This window comes from Paroedura picta, chromosome 1, assembly GCF_049243985.1.
Source record: "Paroedura picta isolate Pp20150507F chromosome 1, Ppicta_v3.0, whole genome shotgun sequence".
NCBI lineage: Eukaryota > Metazoa > Chordata > Lepidosauria > Squamata > Gekkonidae > Paroedura > Paroedura picta.
In genome coordinates this window covers 18,931,421-18,950,409 of record NC_135369.1, presented here as the reverse complement: position 1 = coordinate 18,950,409, position 18,989 = coordinate 18,931,421, and the positions used below count along the sequence as shown (strand labels likewise).

Sequence of the window (18,989 nt, the reverse complement as noted above, 5' to 3'; positions counted from 1 at the left end):
TGGCCAAACTGGCTCTTCAGATGTCCATGGCCTACAATTCCCATGAGCCGCATCCTGCACTGGCTCATGGAAATTGTAGGCCATAGACATCTGGAGAGCCACTGTTTGCCCACCCCTGAATGCCTGAAGATGATATAGGAATTGTGGGTTCAAATTCATGCTCCACTGTAGAAGCTTACTGGATATCCTTGGGCCAGTCATGCACCTTTAGCCTAATCCTCCTCAAGGTTGTCATCTGGATAAAATGTTGGAAGCTGGTTTGAGTCCCTGTTGGTGGGAAAGGTTGGGGTACAGGTGATGTAACTTGCTAGAAATATGTGTAAAGTGGGGAAACTAGAGAGTTTGGATTTGCCATAGTCAAGAGGAGGGGGGGGGGTAGATATCTGGAGTCATAACATCTCCAGACAACAGAGATCTGTTCCCCTGGAGAAAATGGCTGCTTTGCTTTGATGAATGGACTTGATGGTATACCTTGCTGAGGCCCCTCCCTTCCATGCTCCGCCCACAAACCACTGCCAGTTTCTCCATCCAGAGCTGGGAACCCTCATTGAATGAATTGCTGAACTGGGGGGGGGGGGGGCACTGATTTATGCCACATGCAGTTCGCAAAGAACAAAAATGATGTAGATGCACCAACAACATTCAGCACTTGTTTATTAAAAACAGTCATCGTATCATATAAAAATATAAATTCTGCAACGGAAAGCAAATCCCTCCCCATTTTCACCATTCCGTGATCAGGCCCTTTTATACACACTCTCTTGGCTATTGCTTAAAGCGCATATAGATAAAAGACACACAATTGCTTCACTAAAAACATAATCATTCCCTGAGAAAAAAGGCAGAGTCATTGTAAAAACCACAGTACCAAGGTCACTCAGCCTGTTGTCTCCAGCAGAGCCCTATGTGGGATATAATGGGAACAAACTTGTAATACATCCCCCCCCCTCGGTCAGTGCATACCTGTACACAAAATTATAGGTAGCTTTGTTGGTCCACAGGAAAAAACCCAGAACAAAGGTTGGGTAATATATTTTATTTGTACTACCCCAAGTAGCACAAAACAGTGAATGAGCTTTGGGGTCCTCCAGAATTCGTCAGCTGGATATACAGTACAAATTTTTTTTTAAGGTGATGAGAAGAGGAAATGTTTTTCATGGCATTGGGGAAATGTCCCAAGTCTGCAGTTTTGTAGAATTTTAAAATAGAACACAGAATGTATTCTAGATGTATTGGGATTAAGGGGCACTGGGTACAAGAACGGCTTTCAGGTTCTAGCAAAGACTTTTTAAAGCAAGGGTGGTGGCGGCATGTTCCTTTTAAGACTATTTAAGCCTGCAGTTCATCATGTATCTCCCTGGCCTTAAGGAAATACAGGGGACATATTAGAACAAGACACATTCATAGACGTCTGCCAGTGGCTGCTAGCCATGGAGACTAAAGAGAACCTCCATGTTCAGAGGCAGTGAGCCTCTGAATCCTAGTTCCAGGAGGCAACATCAGGGAAAGGCTTTGGCCTATCTGCCCTGTTCTTGGTCTTCCAGAGGAACTGGCTGGCCACTGTGTGAGATGGGATGCTGGACCAGATGGGACACTGGTCTGACCCAGCAGGGCTCTTCTTACATTGTTAAAAGAACAGGAAAGTCCTTACAAGGTAGACCTGCACACAGTTCCAATGCTAAGCACATCTTTTAAAAAGCAACACACATCCCCCCTGCCCCACCTGAGATCTCCAACGCCCCTCAATAAAAATGCCTTTCAAGAAGGTAAACACAACATGAAGCCCCCCCCCCCGGCCCCGATCCACATTCAAAGTTTCTGGGTTCTTGGGAGCAGCTGGCTACTTGGTGCATTTGGTTCCCTCTTCCATATTCTCAGATGGCAGAAATAGGCCAGGATAGGAGAGCAAGGCCAGTTCCTGAAAACAGCTTGTCTACTTGATAAAAATGTATTTTCCCTCATAGTGACAGTGACACCTTTATTATAACCAGCTTAAAACCAGCCACGTTGTGCAAAATTTTAAAAAGCCATCAAACGTTTTTTAGGTAGAAGGCGGGGAACCAGGATGTCACTAAATATGGTTTGCAGTTGTAAACAGCTGGAATGGAAGGGTCAGGTGGCAGACCTAATAGTTGGCAGGTACAAAAAGATACACAGGTGTAGTAAGTGAAAGATCAAAAAGCTCTTTTCTTTTTGCATTCTTTTTGCCACCTGAGACCTTTTCCTGCCAAGTACCCGATTTAATTCTGTAAGCCACTTCTATTTCCATCTGAAGGTTTTTACCAACTGCAGACTGGGGGGAAGGGTCTCTCTCACATAACCTTTTATGTTTTTGTTGTTGGTGTCACTTAGCATCCAGCTTGGTGGAAAGCTCTGATTAACTCCCAAAGCTTGCAGAACAGTTTGAAATTTTCAGTGATCGTAAGGAAGTCATTATTTTACCGCACCTTCGTAGAATTTTTTCTAAGGGACCCACATAGCTAACTCGTGCTTTAAAGCTCTTCCTTCTCCGGAAATTGTCCAGAATATACTGAAAAAACTAAGACCTAATACGTACCCCTCCCCATCATTTCCCCCAAAGACACCAGCTGAGCTCCAGCCGCTTCCCTTCCCCCCCCTCTCCATAAGCAACCCCCACACCTTAGCAAGGATCCAGCTCTGCACAACAAAACTAGATTCAAGCCAAGCAGAGCCTCCTTTCTCCAGCAACCCTTTGAAATCCACAATCCAAGCTGGACAAATTTAAAAAGAAAATTGTAGTAAAAAAATTCCTATTGTTTGCTACATCATTTACAGCAGGGGTAGTCAACCTGTGGTCCTCCAGATGTTCATGGACTACAATTCCTATGAGCCCCTGCCAGCAAATGCGGGCAGGGGCTCATGGGATTTGTAGTCCATGGACATTTGGAGGACCACAGGTTGACTACCCATGACGCACACACACACCCTGCCCTGTCACCATCCGAGTCCACAATACTGCTGACAGCAGCGACTTATCCCACCCTCTGATGTAGGATCGCCCCTCTACTCCAGGTAGTACCTGGAATCTCCTGGGGTTACCAATGATCTGATCAATTCACCTGGAGAAAACAGCCACTTTGGAAGGCAGACTCTACCCTCCCCATCCCAAACCCCACCCATCCTCAGGCCCCACCCCCCAAAATCTCCAGTTATTCCCCAACTCGGAGCTGGCAACCCTATGACAGCTTTCCACCTCCTGTGGCTGTGCCGACCACGGCTGTTCTTTCGATGGCATGCTGGGTCATGGTCCGTTCCATGAGAAGGATCTGCAGATTTGCGGCTGCTTAAGGACATCAGAAGGGTCCTGCTGGCAGAGGCCAAAGGTTCGTCTAGTCCAGTGCCCTGCTTCCAAAAGCAGCCAATCACAGGCTTTTGGGAAGTCCACGGGCAGGGTGCAAAGGCCTCTCTGCTGTGGGGGGTTCCGGGAGGAGCCACCTGTTCTTCTAATTCCTCTTAGTGCAACTCCTGTGATGGCTGAGTGGCAGAACATTGGAAGAATCCCAGTCCCGGAGGAATACTTGCTCTAGCTGCTTGCGCAGGGTGAATTCCTGGCCGGCTGTAATACTGTCAGGGTCACTCTGGTTGACGATCAGCCCCACCCCTGCGGTTTTGGTAAAATAATCTTCAGACCAGTTGGAGGTACCTGGAGAGGGGGGGAGATACCCAAACGTCACTTACACAGAATTCAGAGTTTCTACAGGATCAAGGGCACATTGGGCATATCGGCAGGCTGGGCTGATGTTACATGAAGCACTGCTGGCCAGCATGCTTTGCTGGTGCCATCTCTACCTGTACACTGGTGAATAAACAATACTTTAAAAAGGCACTCCAAAAAGTAAATGAGGCTGGTTGGATAAGATTGCAGAACTCACCACAATAGCAAAACTGGCAAACCTGCTAAACAGGAGACCTTTGGAAGAATTTTACAGTCTCTGGAATTGCTTTTTAGAATTTCAAAATAAGTAGTATATATTTTGCTTGTGGAATCAGATAGATCTTTTTTTATACAGTAGACATGAGTATTTGTAGCAAGTTATAAGATAAATATCTGTTGGGGTGAGAGATTTTGTATATCTTAAGAAATGTAACTTTGGTCCTTTAAACCCTGAAAAATAAAGATTTTATATTTATACTAGTAATTAAGCCCGCTGTAATAACAATACAGCGGGCACTAGGCAAGGGAGCCCGGCTGCCGGGGGCTCCGTGGCCGGTGGCCTGACGCAGCGAGAGGGGCTCTGCGCCTCCGCCGCGTCAGGCCACCGGCCAGGGAGCCCCCAGCAGCCGCACGCCTGGCCGGCGGCCTGACACGGTGGAGGCCCTTCGTGCCTCCCGACGTGTCAGGCCGCCGGCAAGGGAGCAACTGTGAGCCGCGCGTCAGCAGGGCAGGAATCGGCGAGGCCAATTGGCCCCGCCGATGGTCTGTCCGGAGGAACAGATGGTCTGTCCGTCCTCATCCCGGACAGAGCCCGCCCTAACTCCTCCCCCTAAGCCCTTACGGCTTTATTTAGTCCGCGGCGCCAGGATATATATATATATATATATATATATATATATATATATATATATATATATATATATATATATATATATATATATATATATATATATATATATATATATATATATATATAATTTATATATATATATAAACATAAAAATAAAATGGGATAAGGGTCCTATTGCCTATCTATCAGGTAGGCTGTGCTGGCTGTCTCATTCCTGATTGGCCATCTGTACAACGAACGGCCAATCGGAGGATATCCCGCCCTGGCTGCATCCCTATCCAACTTCTTCCATATGGAAGAAGTGCCAGCCCGGTGAGTGGCAGCTGGAAGGGAGGGCGGAGAGCTTGGGGCAGGGGCAGGGAGAGATGACACAGGCAGGGCTGTGAGAAGTACATACCAATATAGGCCAGGCGGTCGGTCACCATGTATTTGTTGTGATTGACATGTGCGTAGGGGATTGGTGGTTGCTCTCCCTCGCTGGGAACCTCAAAAAGATTCTGAAAGGGAAACAAACATGAGAGCAGGGTCACTTTCAAGAGAGGAGCAGAGGTGCACATATGGTACTGCAGGAGGCTCCAGGTTTGATCCCCAGCATTTCTAGTTAAAGGATCGCAAGTGGGCAGCGTTGGGAAGGACCTTTCTTTGCTCTGAGACTCCAAAGAATGGCTACCTGTCAGAGGAGACAAAGCTGGGCTAGATGGACCAGGGGCCTGCATAGTTTAAAATACAGACTGATCTCTCTGGCTCTAAATGGCATACAAATAAGGCTTTAGTAGGGAGGCCTGCATAATTCAGATGAAAATTATGTTGCACTTTTGGATCAAGCGGAAAGGTCGATGGCATAAGACCCTCTGCAGCTCTCTCAGAACTCACCACCTCGATGGGGCAGCCCAGGGGCTTCTGGCTGAGGATGCTGAGAGACTCCAGAAAGACAAACATGGCCGGATGTGAGTGTGGCCAGCAACTGATGAGGAGGCGCACGTTCACTCTCCGATCACAAGCTGAAGCACGCAAGGCGTCGTCGATAACGGGCCAGAACCTGAGGGAGGGGGGTGGAACCATACACAAAAAAAGAAGAAGAGTTGGTTCTTATATGCCACCTTTCTCTACTAGAAGGAGTCTTAAAGTGGCTTACAATCCCCTCCCCTTTCCTCTCCCCACCACAGACACCCTGTGAGATAAGTGAGGCTAAGAGAGCCCTGATATTCCTGCTTGGTCAGAACAGCTTTATCAGTGCCGTGGCAAGCCCAAGGTCACCCAGCTGGCTGCATGTGGGGGAGGAACAACATCAGCATTGTAAACAGTTTAAACATCAATATTTTAACGGTCCCCTGGTTGGTCAGTTCTGGATGTTTACTTCATGGGGAGGGGTTCAGGGGACCCATAGATGTTGATAGTTTCGGTCGACCTGAACCAAATGCCTGGTGGAAGAGCTCCGTTTTGCAGGCCCTGCAGAATTGATCTAGCTCCGGCAGGGCCCTGGTCTCCTCTGGGAGCTTGTTCCACCAGGTGGGGGCCAGACAGAGAAGGCTCTGGCTGAGGCCAAGAGAGTTTCCTTGGGGCCAGGGATCACCAGCCAGTTGGAGGCAGCAGACCATAAAGAACGTATAGGCAGAGAGGCAGTCCTTCAACTACAATGGGCCCAGACTTCATATGGTCCTTACGTGGCAAATTGTAGCTTCAGCAGCAGAATGTTCCCAGTGCTCTTTGCTTTGGCTGATCCTTCCAGTGTACCTTTTCCCACCTCCTCTCCCTCCCCGACAAGGACTGAAGGCACATCCTTCCCCCTTGGCACAGAGGAACTAAAAAAAGGAAGCCTCCATCGACCGCACTGAGGCTCTTTAGCTGCCAGTCTCTGCTCCCACAATCCCCTGCGCTCACCTCCGGGGCCTGCAGAATGAGCACTGTGGCTCGTAGTCCATCACAGCAATGTAGATGAAGGCCTGGGCATCCTCAATTGTGCGCACAATTGCCATGAGATCGGAGGTGCGGCCTGTGGAGCACAAGGCTGGTGGGGAGCTCTGCAATCAAATATACAAATGAAAATCATAGTGTTAGGAGGGAGAAGTCCAACTCTCTGCACAATTCAGGAACTCACAACTATCTGCCCCCCCCCCCAACAGTGACCCCAATTTCACGCCCAAGTGATCCCTCAACCAAAAATCTGCAGAATCCAGCCTGGTTTGCAGGAAACTCACCTGCCATCCCACAGTGGCCATCAGCAATTCCCTGGGGATGCACTATAAGGTGTGATCAGGATGCCATGGTCACCGGGAACGCTGATGCTTTGCACATCGCTCACATGTGGCAGGGAGCGGAAGGGCCAAACCATTCAGAAGAAGGTAGTGCAAAGGCGTGAGCACGGGCATCAAAGGAGTTGCACGAGGAGGGAGGGAGCAGCAGGGGGCCTCACCAAAATTCATGGGCCCTGGCAGCTGCCCTATCTCAAGGTACGCTGCCGTCAGCGCGGAGTGCAGAACCTGATACTGCAACTGTGTTTCCCAGACTTTTTCCCTGCAATGCAACTGACCTTCCCCGGAACTTCCTGCTGCTCAAGGGAAACAGAGAGAGCAGGACCATAAACAGGCTTACGGAAATGTAGAGTTCTGCACGGGAGCCGTTGAGTTGCAGCTTCAGGGGGCGGTCCAGGCTGGACTTGGCCGCAACGCTAGCTGGCCACGCTGCAGGGATGGAAGCCCCTTCTCCGCCCAACATGTTGTACATGGTGAAGATGCGGCCCAGGTCCTCAGCCAGACAGCTGCAGTTGTACAGGACGGCCCCCAGCTCCTTGACCTGTCACAGAAAGAACACTGCAGAAATGGCCTCTCTTGCTCCAGCCCATCTCCCCTTTAGCAGGGTGGATCTTAGAATCATAGAATAACAGAGCTGGAAGGGACCTCCTGGGTCATCTAGCCCAACCCCCTGGGACAGATTTTCCTATAGGCTAACTAGGCTTCAGCCTAGGGCCTCAAGATCAAGAGGGACCTATATTCCACATTTTTAATAAAGGTTAGTACCAATCACAACATGTTTCATTTAACGTATTGATATATATCACAGTAATGATGTATTTTATTATCTCATGTAATTTACAAACATAAAAATGGGAGGTGAAAGGGCCACATAAGTGGAACAGCTTAGGGCCTCTTTTCATGTAAATCCGGCCCTGCCAACCCCCTGCATTATGCAGGACACACACAAATCTATCCCTCATCCACTGTAACCTGCCACCCTCTTGAACCTTCACAAAATTGCCCTCTCGATCAGATGGCTATCTAGGCCTCTGTTTAAAAATTTCTGAAGATGAAGAACCCACCACCTCCCGAGGAAGCCTGTCCCACTGAGAAACTGCTCTAACTGTCAGGAGCTTCTTCTGGATGTTTAGATGGAATTTCTTTTGAATTAATTTCATCCCATTGGTTCTGGTCCGTCCCTCCAGGGCAAGAGAGAACAACTCTGCTCCATCCTCTACATGGCAGCCTTTTAAATACTTGACGATGGCTATCAGACTCTAACCCTTCTTGCACCCTGGAGGTACCTGAGTGAGTGAGCGCCAGTCCATGTTGGCGCTGCCTATGTAGACGTGCTTCCGATCGACTACCCAGAACTTGGTGTGCACAATCCCCCCGGTCAATTTATTCATGTCCACATACTGTATGTCGGCACCTATGGAGGAAGCAGGGAATCAATTAAGCTTTTCCTGGCCAATGCCAGCACCTGCTTTCTTTGTCACTCATCCATGGCAGGGTCCAAAAATGGTACAGAAAGAACAAAAAGCCATTTAAGGTGGCCTTCTTCCCAAGGTTTTGTGTTTTTCACAATGAAGCATTGGGAACCAAAGTTCAATATTCTTCTAGTCAAACTGCGGTTCTTCAGATGTCCATGGACTACAATTCCCATGAGCCCCTGCCAGCATTCGCTAGACAATCAATTCCTTTGCTGGTACCTGCTAAGAGGTTTTAGTAAGCAGGAGGGGCAAGGCAGACCTTCTATCCAGCAAAGCTTCTGATTGGCCACTGGAGATTCTGATTGGCTGTGCAGCTTTTAAAAATGATACTTTGGCAGCAGCTGCCATCACAGTTCAAGACTGTGAACTGAAGGTAAGTTGTGGCAGCCATTTTGTCCCTGGCTCCGCCTCCTATGGCAGCCATTTTGTGGCTGTACCCACCATGCTGTGTCAGCATTCCAAGGGTGTCTGCAGGCTCAAAAAAGTTGGAGACTCGTGGTTTAGTCCATGGCATTGCAAAACTGTACTTTAAAGCATGTGGGCAGTGCCAAGAAAGCTCCGCCAGAATCCACTGAAAAATAGAGGTTACCAACAGTCCAGGAGAAAAATGTCCTTTCCTTTTAAGAGAGTGAGGAATGAGTGGAACTGGGCAGCTGAAGGTTTTCAAGACCTGGAGGTAAATCACATCTAGTAAATAACACCCTGTTATGCCTCTTCTAAGGGTCAGAACTTTTTTTCTCTCAAGGCAGTTGGCAACCCTATGATTCCACATATGAGAGATTCCATGGTTGATCTGCAAGAACTCCTTGGCAGACAAATCAATGCCGAAAAGAATCTCTGGATCTAGAAAGCAAAAAAGCACTGCTCTGGTCCCAGCAATGTGGTTTTCTGAAGAATTCTGAACCAGAAAAGGTTCCCAGGGCAAATCTTCTGGGATCTAGTTTAGCAAAATGTATTAGACTGATATTTAGTAAAAAAAAAAAAAAAAAAAAGCTGTAAACAAGAGTAGCTTGCTGAGTAAAGCATTTTGAAGTTTGTCGCTCCCAATAAGCAAGATATTGCCACCCCAGCCCTAAAGCAACAGAAACACACGAGGAAAATTAGAATATGGAAATGCCCACTGGGAGGTTTGGTATAACTGGTACACAGGGTATCATGTACTGAATGGGAACCATGGCATGAGGGAGGGGGCTAATTCTCCCTCTCCCACGGTGTTTTCCCAAGAGGGTCACTCCCCAAAGGATTTTTCCTCCAGCAACCACCTACCTAACTTCCAGAAGATCGATGTCCATGAAGAAAGACCTCTCCATCTCTCTAGCACACTTTTATCCCACCTTCCCTCTGAGAAATTCAGGCTCCTCCATCCCTGTTTTATTCTCACAACAACTCTGTTAGGAAGGTCAGGCCAATAGAGAGAAACTGGCCCGAGGTTACACAATGAGCTTCACAATTGAGCTCTGAGTTTTGAACCCATGCTTCTTCCACCACAGCCTAATGCACTAACTAGCCGCTACACTAAATCCATTGACCTGCAAAATAACTTAGAAGACTATTGTCATTACTAGGAAAAATTTTGTCATTACCTTGATGGGCCAACTCCTCTGTGTCATTCTCCGACATCTGCGGACTATTCACAGCGATGTTGAGCTTCACTCCCCGAGAAGGCAGGCCCAGCAGTGAGTCAAACACATCTTTGCCCTGCACAATAACAGTATCTTAATATTTAGTATTTTATATAACACAGTTTGCACTTCCCCAGTATTCCTCAGAACACCCCTGCAAGGTAGATTCCTGAGTTATTACCTCTTCGATGCTGACAAACAGCTAACTAGAAGGTGGTTTGGCCTGGAGCCTATTTTCTTTATAAAATTTTAATACTAGGAATGCCGTTACCAGTGCAATGGGACTAGGAATGCCAATACACGTGCGATAGGATAAGGAATGCCAGGAATGCCGATACCAGTGCAACAGGGCTAGGAATACAAAATTAAATGAAATATGTAATCCACCCTGGGTTCCCAAAGACAGGGCAGAATATAAATCCAAAAACAAGCAAGCAAATAAAATAACAGTGTAAACACTGAATTGCCCATTACAGCAATGCAGAATGTGAATTTAGCTAAAGCTGAACTTGGATTATTCAATTAATAACCCAATCCTGCCTCTAAAACCGCTTGCAGATAAGGACAAGAAGTTGTGGCAGCAGCAAGTGGCACAGAAATCAGCAAGAACAATGCTCCATGCATTCCAGTTCTCACACTGCCCATTGTTGTGACCACCCCCACTCCTCCCCTTCCCCACCATTACACTTGTGCAAAACACAGAGACATGCTTATTTATTTATTGACCGCCAATCACAGACCAAGCCAGCTCATGGAGGTTTACATGCTTGAGGCTCCCATGGACTGGAAGCCCCCTTTTGGCTTCCCCGCGCTTCCCCTACTGAGATGTGTTGTAATATTACATGGCTTGCATCAGGTAAAGCAGGGGTAGTCAACCTGTGGTCCTCCAGATGTTCATGGACTACAATTCCCATGAGAATTATGGGAATTGTAGTCCATGAACATCTGGAGGACCACAGGTTGACTACCCCTGAGGTAAAGGACAACAGACCTTTAAAGGGCTAAGGTGGGAGACGGTGGTGGGCAGCCATGCATTGCCATTTTGAAAACAAAGTTTACCTTTATCTCCCTCTTTGTAATAATAATGGAGGGAACCTCCACACAAGATCAGGGGAAGGCCTGTTGGAGGCCATCCAAAGAAACTAGCTGACCACTGCGTGAAACAGGATGCTGGACTAGAAGGACTATTGGTCTGACCCAGCAGGGCAATTCTGATGTTCTTATGATCTTATGGATACTCTTCCACAGATTTGCCTTTGACCTGGACGAAAAGAGATTTGTTTTTTCTTCAAAGCCCTGGCAATACCTCAAGCTGTGCTTGGAACAAATACGACTGTGACTGTTCCCCTCTTAGTGTGTCTGCAGCACTCAGTGGCCCTGCTTAATCCATTGGCCACCCTCTGCTGCAGGCCTGCCCTCATCCTCTACAAGCAGTTTGAAGCGATATGGCCCTCATACTCCCACCCTCGCTACTTTTCCATGCCCCAAAAAGCACCTCTGACCTGCTGGGAAGAGGGATCCTCCACCTTAATATCCGAGTCTCGGAGAGTGAAGTAGAAAGCAGCAATATCCACACTGCTGTTGGCTCCAGCAAGAAGGTCCATCCAGGCCTGGTAGATGCTCAAATGATGAGGATCGTCTGGTTGGTACGTCAAGCTATCTGGGATGCTCTCCACCAACACTAGGCTGGAGCAAAAGTAGGGAGAGGAAGAAAATGTAACACTACATTGTTGTTGGCTCCTAGTTGCATTGAATTTGGCAAGAAAGATACACCATTGCAACAGGAATGTGTACCAGAGCATGACAGTAAATTATCAAAAATGAGGCCTCTGGTTGCCTTTGGTTACAGACAATAGTCATTTAAAAAATCATCTTGTTCAATCTATAAGACTGATGGTTGCATTGCCGTGTCAGGAGCCATTCCGTAATATCATTTGTTTGACCACTGAGGAAGGCCAGAGGGCCAAAATGTCTGCGGCTAGGGTCCACAATGGTTGTCTTTGATTGTCACAGTACCCTTTGATTCTAAGTGGCAGCTATCCCCAAGGCCAGTATCTGTTTTTAAATCTACTTTGTAACAAATACATGTGTATTTTTCTATAATTGTCCATATTTCACATTTTTAATTTGACTGACATAATTATTGGGTCTATACATTGAGAATTTCTTAACCTTTAGATTCCTAAGAGAGCCAGTTTGGTGTAGTGGTTAGGAGTGCGGACTTGTAATCTGGCATGCCAGGTTCGATTCTGCGCTCCCCCACATGCGCTCCCCCACATGCAACCAGCTGGGTGACCTTGGGCTCGCCACGGCACTGATAAAACTGTTCTGACCGGGCAGTGATATCAGTGCTCTCTCAGCCTCACCCACCCCACAGGGTGTCTGTTGTGGGGAGAGGAATGGGAAGGCGACTGTAAGCCGCTTTGAGCCTCCTTCGGGTAGGGAAAAGCGGCATATAAGAACCAACTCTTCTTCTTCTTCTAATTTCAGGCAAAAGCCAAGCAAACTCTGAGCAGTCAATTTGGTCTGATGGCTGAAAACCTGCATAAGCCTGATGCTATGATTGTTTGCTGGATCAATCTGCTGTTTGATTTGGTTCGCTGCTGTCTTTTTCGTGACTCGGGTGGGTCTTTGTTAGCCTCCAAGGAGGATGGTCGATCACACAAAAGCCAGGATATAAGCATTTTAATTCAAATAAATTAATCTATTCTTGTGTTTTCAGACCCTGGGCCCTTCTTCTAATCCAGACTTTCTCAACCAGGACTTTGTGAAACCCTGGGGTTTCTTGACGGCCCTGGACAGGCTTTCTGAATGAAAGTTAATTAATTTTTCATATCTTTTAAAAAATTGGTTAAATGTTTATCGGATGATATAACCATACATGGTGATGTCAATCCGCCACCCCCTCCCAGAATGGCCAGTGATGGGCCTGGAGGGGGGTGGGAAGGGGCAGGGCCCTAGGTGGGCATGGATTCAGCTATGCTTCCCAGCCATATTCTGCACCATCATGCCACTTCCAGGATTTCTCGAAGCCTGAAGAATGTTTCAGGGGTTTCCCAACAGTAAAAAAATTGAGAAAGGCTGCAATCTAAGGCCTGTATCACTTGTCACGCAGAAAGCTCTTTAACTCTCCCAGTTTTTCCCAAATGAAAAGCAGGCTGCAACAATTCTCAAAACTGCCCCCTCCCCTCAAGCTGCCTTTTCTCCCCAGAAGGAAAAAAAAATCAATATCTCCTCCCCATGAAGAAAGAAAAGCAGCTTGGGGCAGAGAAAGCAGGGCCATTCTGAAAGGGAAAACGGACATGCCCAAGGGACTAAAGGTCCACCCCAGTCTCCCCCTCCCAGCTGGGGCCTCCAGTGGCTATTTTCCATTTGAAAGAGAAAGGGGAGGTACACTCAAACACTGCAGGATTTGTAGTTTAGTGAAGAAAAAGCTCGCTGTGCTCTCTAGGACAGACTGCTGCTTGATAGGACAGCGTGAAGGGTACAAATAGAAAAAAATCATCTTACAAATTCACTAGCAGCTCTTATTGGGGTTGCCACCTCCCCACCACCACTCCCTCCAACAACTGGTGGTGGGGTACGATTACCAACTCCAGGTTGGGAAACACCTGGAGATTTTGGGGTAGAGCCTGGGGAAGATAGGCTTGATGTCACAGAGTCCAACTTTCAAAACAGCCATTTCCTCCAGAGGAAATGATTTCTGTAGGCTGGAGGAGAGCTGTGATTCCACCCCCTCAAGGCTGGCGTCCCTAGCCACATCCCACCTAACACCTGTGTACAGGTAGGCCAGAGAGCATGCACACCCCTTCCCTTACCTGCACTGAGTGCTGCATTCCTCCGTCCTGCTCCACAGCCTTGGCACGCTGCTCAGACCCCACTGCCCATACGCAGCCAGTCCTGGGAAAGAGACGGGACTTCCGTGCCTCCATAGGAACCAGCCTGCGAAGCCCAGGATGAGCAGGAAGAGGAAGAGGCAGAGACTGGGCAGAGAAAGGAACCGCTAAGGAGAGAAGGGAAAAAGCAGAGAGAGCTTGAAAAGAGACGCCTGACATTCACACCGACCACACCAAAAGACAAGCTGGTCCTCACGCTCTGCCCGCTGGTAGCAGAAGTTCTCAGACTCCGTCACAATGCCCCCCCCCCAATTAAGGAAACCACCGCCAAAAGCCCCTCCCCCATAAGAACCTAAGGACAGTTCTGCTGTCTTTGTTCCTTTCTGTTTTTACCATTGAGTCGCAGCAACCGATGTACGGTAACCCTGTAGGGTTTTCACGATAAGAGGCATCCATAGGCCCGGCTCTGTGTTGCAATCCTGGTATTCCTTGGTGGTCTCCCATCCAGAAACTAACCACAGTTGACTCTGCTTAGCTTCAAAGGTCTGGCAAGATGGGGCTACCCTGGGCTATCTGGTCAGAAGGGCTGGCTGGCCCCAGTGTCTTGTTTCCAAGGATGGCTAGCCAAAGGCCACTGGGTCGGCCACATGAAGGTGACAAGCCTTCCTTCTTCTTTATCAAGGTAGAACACAGAGACTTCAGTTGCAGATCAAAAACGAAGCTCAAAAAGGGCCGTGACTTCTTTTTAACACTATGCTGTCCTTGGAGGCCGAGAGGAAGTGAGTAGGACCCTCTCTGCCTACTTGGAGAGCAGCAGGAAAACCTGTTTGCTCCACTCCCCCTTGATACGGAACAGAACCAGAAGCCAGGTAGAGAGGCAGAAATTCTGCCTCACCCACACGGAGGGCTGGCCTGAGGCCTCTGGAGAATCCAAACAGTGCCCACTGTATGCACATACTGCTGTTTTGTGGAAGGGGGGGGTGGAGTCAAGTCACAGATGACTCCTGTGGGGTTTTCAAGGCAAGAAATATTCTGACAGGGGCTCATGGGAATTGTAGTCCATGGACATTTGGAGAGCCACGGTTTGGCCACCCCTGCATTCAGGAACCTGCCTCTGCATCATGATCTTGCTGTTCCTTGGTGGTTTCCCACTCAAATACTTGCCAGGACCAACCCTGCTTAACTTCTGAGATCTGAGGAGATCAGGCTAGCCTGGGCTATCCACCTGAGGGCACGCGTGCTGTCACATGGGAGCATAGGCATGGCGATGCTCCTTGTGCAGGAGAACTTCTTGGTGCCCAAGAAACAATGGAAACAACAATGATCTTCCAATACCTTGGCCCACTTTCTGCTGCCAGCTTTGGGTGGCAAAGCTGTCCTCGGTGCTTTGTGAGGGTCGGCCTCCTTCCAGGTTTGGGCTTGAGACGCCGGCTCCCACCACCGAGGTGCAAGGCCCACCCTGGCCTGCTGCCTCAGAGTCCTGTTGGCCACCAGGCCTTGTCGGCTGGGCACCTCCTGTTCCACCATCGCCCTCGCCTCCGTGCTCCGGGGTCTGGTCTCCAGCACCCGCAGCCGCGCTCGCGGGTCTTTCACCACTTCCCACTCAACGTCCGAGTCCTGCGGCTGTGGGGAGAAGCAGACCAGAAGGCTGTTCTTTCTCGCTCTGAGCAGGAGATGAAGGAGGAACCTCAAAACGGCCTACAATCACCCACCCTTCCTCTCCCCGCAACAGACACTCTGTGAGGTAGGTGGGGCTGAGAGAGCCCTGGGAGAACTGTTACTGGCCCAAGGACCCCCAGCCAGCTGCATGTGGGGGTGGAGTGGGGAATCAAACCAAGTTATTCACATTAGAGGCTGCCACTCTTAACCACTACACCAAGCTGGGCCTCAAACAGCGACTGTCTGCACAATAATAGAGGGGGGCTGCAAGCATGACTCTCTAGCAATGAAATGTTTGAGAGCTTAGTGTCCAAATCACTATAGTGCTCCTCCAGCCATAACCCATGCGCCATGAAAGCAGAAATTCATCTGGTGAATCTTTTTCCACTCTGGAGGAAAGCTTTGCCAGCTGAATTTCTGCCTCAAACTGCAATTTGCTGTGCCTGATCCTAGGGTTGCTATTCTCCCACTGAGGCATATGAAGAAGAAGAGTTGGTTCTTTTCTCTAGAGGGAGTCTCAAAGCTGCTTCCCTTTCCTCTCCCTACAACAGACACCCTGTGAGATAGGTGAGGCTGAGAGAGCCCTGGAATTATTGAAGAAGAAGAGTTGGTTCTTATATGCCACTTTTCTGTACCCGAGGGAGTCTCAAAGCGACTTACATTCGCCTTCCCTTTCCTCTCTCCACAACAAACACCCTGTGAGGTGGATGAGGCTGAGGGAGCCCTGATATTCCTGCTCAGTCAGAACAGCTTTATCAGTACTGTGGCGAGCCCAAGGTCACCCAGCTGGCTGCATGTGGAGGAGCACAGAATCAAACCCAGCTCGCCAGATTAGAAGTCTGCGCTACTAACCACTACACCAAGCCGACAGGGACTGCCAGCTTCTTCACATCAGGACGCCCCTCCAGCATGCGGTCAAGACTCTATGGTCAAAACCACAGAGTTTGGGCTGACTGCCAGAGCATCCCCGGTGATGCACTGACATTAACATGTTGCTGGTGATATAATAACATCACCAGCAACCCTACCACTGCCACCAGTTGCTAGACTCATGTTGGGAACCCTATGCAATCACAAAAGGAAGACAACCGAGTTTTCCTCAGGTAAAATATACTTTTCAAGGGCCCCTGTTTTTGAACACCCATTCATTCAAGCCCGGGTTACCTCACTGGGCTTGTTTTGTTGGGGAGAAGGCTCCTCTTCTGGTGGGACATCCAGTCTCCTCAGCTTGACAAATGGGGGCTGAAAAGGAAAAAGGAAGCATGTCTTCTTTTCCGTTCCACACACTCAGCTGGGTCGGCCATCTTTGTTTTCTGTGCCCGTAACATTGGCCTGACTCACACACATTGGAGCAGCAAGTTCACCTGCTAGATTTGTGCATGTCGTGGCTGCCAGAAGTCTTTTAAGGCCATCAATCTACCCCTTGAAGAGCTGCCAGCCAGAGGGGAGCATATTAAGTAAGCCAGAGCATCAGACTCAGAATGTCAGGTGCCATTAAACGAAGAAAAGCAAAGCTCTAGGGATGCCAGATCCTGGCTGGGGGATTCCTGGAGATGAGGTGGTGGTGGAGCCTATGGAGGGGAGGGCTTGGGAGGGGAGGAGCTTCCATAGGGTATAAGATTTCACCTTCCAAAGCAGCCGTTTTCTCTAGGTGAACTGACCTCTGTCGCCTGGAGACCTGCTGTAACATTTGGAGATCTCTAGACACAACCTAGAGGTTTAAAATATGAAAAATCATGAGAGGCAAAACAGTAAAGAATATTTAATGCTCTGCTTTCTGGAAAAATGATGATCAAATATAGAACTAGCACAGACTCCATAAGGGTGTAATTCCTGTTCCAGAATGTAAATATTCCTTCCAGTTTAAGCAGTTCTCAAAATTATTCTTCATCAGAGGTTATTACAATATCAGTCTCCTAGAACTTATTCAGAAACATCCTTCTTCTGATCGATTTGAAAGAAAGATATTCCTCAAAAAGCTACAGGATGCTGATATTATAATATTTATTTTATTTTTAAATTTTTATTTACTAGATTTTTATACTGCCTTCCCGTACAGCTCAGGGAGGTTCACATAAAACATTGCAGGGGTAATACATAGAGCAGCCTAAACATATAACACAGCCATAAAATAACATATCAACAATTATCCAACAGTGGATGCTGATGAAGAATCATTTTGAAAAAAGTTTATACCAGATGCTGTTTAATTGTGAAATTTTACTTTTGAGAACAAATGCTTCCATTTTCTAATTTACATTCTGGAATAGGAATGATACCATTTTGGAGTCTGTGCTAGTTCTACATCTGATCAATATTTTCTACTCTGCTGTTCATTTTTCTGGAAAGCAGAACATTCGGTACCCTTTACTATTTTGCCTCTCACGGTTTTTCATGTTTTTCACCTTTACCATTTTCGAGTCTTCTACCTGAAAGTTGGTAACCCTAGTGCAGCTGGAAGAGGATAGGGTTTGTGGGAGGAAGGAAAGCATTATAATTCCTTGCAGTCCATCCTACAAAGCAGCCATTTTCTCCAGGGGAACTTGACTGTGTTCTGGAGATCAGCTGTAATTGTAGATTTCCACAATCCACCAAGAAATTCTCCTCCACGAACCCCACTGAAACACATAATAGTTGTGCAGGACTGGGGCTGGTGCAAGTCCCTCTCAATGGTGCTCTATGTTCAAGCCAAACTAGATACGATGCAATACCCTCCCCCCAACAAGCTTTTTCAAAGCAGCTACAAGGGGGCTCTGAGTCTGATCAGAGCAGCAGTGGAAGTCAGAAAGGCAGGATGTTTAAGTTTTTTCCTGAAATAAAATCTCCTTCCCCCACCCTTGATGCTTTTTCATCAACAGATGGAAAGAGAATGTCCCCATTTCTTTTCCCCTGTAGGAAGAAAAGTAGTTTGAAGAATGTTAGCAGGGAAGGCTACTCTCGGTCTTCCCCACTGCTGCTCCCACTGGCTTTGCAATAAAAGGCACCTTAACGTGATTTCCATGTCATGCCTAATTCAGAATCTGAATTTTCCATTTCTGGCACCAAAATGTCTCCAGGAGGCTCTGTTGTGTGCTATAGCTGCTCTTTTGTGCTGCAGCATGCAAAAGCCATGGCTTTGGCAACAGGGCATTGACTCAGAAGTATTATCCAAGCTTTGCTTGTCTCAATACCCAATTACCATCATTCCCCAACCCATCTTCAAAAAAATTAAGAATTGCTATAGCATTAAAGCATTAGCATGACATGTAGCAACAGTACACTGGTTCTCAGCTTTCATTTTTACAAAAAGTAAGTCTCTAGCTCTTTTTGTCACAAATCTGTGCAGCCTCCACAATTTCCCCTTGTATATCCATAAGGAAAACGACCACAGACTTATGACGTTACAGAACATCAGTCAGTTCTCCGATGCTGGTGCTGGGGAATGGTAAGAAGGCTATGCTAAGGAAAATAGTGGAGACCTGGAAAGATGTACACTTTCCCATCCACATGGCAACCAATAGTGCTTTGACTGAGATTTTCCTGAAAAGATCGTACCAACCAAGATTTGCAGTAAATGGAGGCATATTAGTCTTGGGGAAACAGCCCTCAACAAAATCCAAAATCTGAATCAGCCAAAATT

General features: G+C 47.7%; 1 protein-coding gene across 3 annotated transcripts in view; it reads right to left on the bottom strand.

Annotated features, from left to right (window-relative positions):
• Positions 1–637: 637 nt before the first annotated feature.
• The window catches only part of LOC143831662 (5'-3' exonuclease PLD3-like), a 28,724-nt gene continuing 10,372 nt past the window's right edge, over positions 638–18,989 (bottom strand). For all 3 annotated transcript variants that reach the window (XM_077324847.1, XM_077324856.1, XM_077324864.1), the window contains exons 3-13: positions 16,535–16,612; positions 15,047–15,334; positions 13,694–13,878; positions 11,378–11,561; positions 9,837–9,951; positions 8,065–8,192; positions 7,119–7,319; positions 6,408–6,547; positions 5,400–5,565; positions 4,924–5,023; positions 638–3,664 (exon numbers count right to left, since the gene is read on the bottom strand). In XM_077324847.1, coding sequence (XP_077180962.1) covers positions 3,465–3,664; positions 4,924–5,023; positions 5,400–5,565; positions 6,408–6,547; positions 7,119–7,319; positions 8,065–8,192; positions 9,837–9,951; positions 11,378–11,561; positions 13,694–13,878; positions 15,047–15,334; positions 16,535–16,612 — 1,785 coding nt within the window. In that variant the 3' untranslated portion in view covers positions 638–3,464. The remainder of the gene's footprint in view (positions 3,665–4,923; positions 5,024–5,399; positions 5,566–6,407; positions 6,548–7,118; positions 7,320–8,064; positions 8,193–9,836; positions 9,952–11,377; positions 11,562–13,693; positions 13,879–15,046; positions 15,335–16,534; positions 16,613–18,989) is intronic.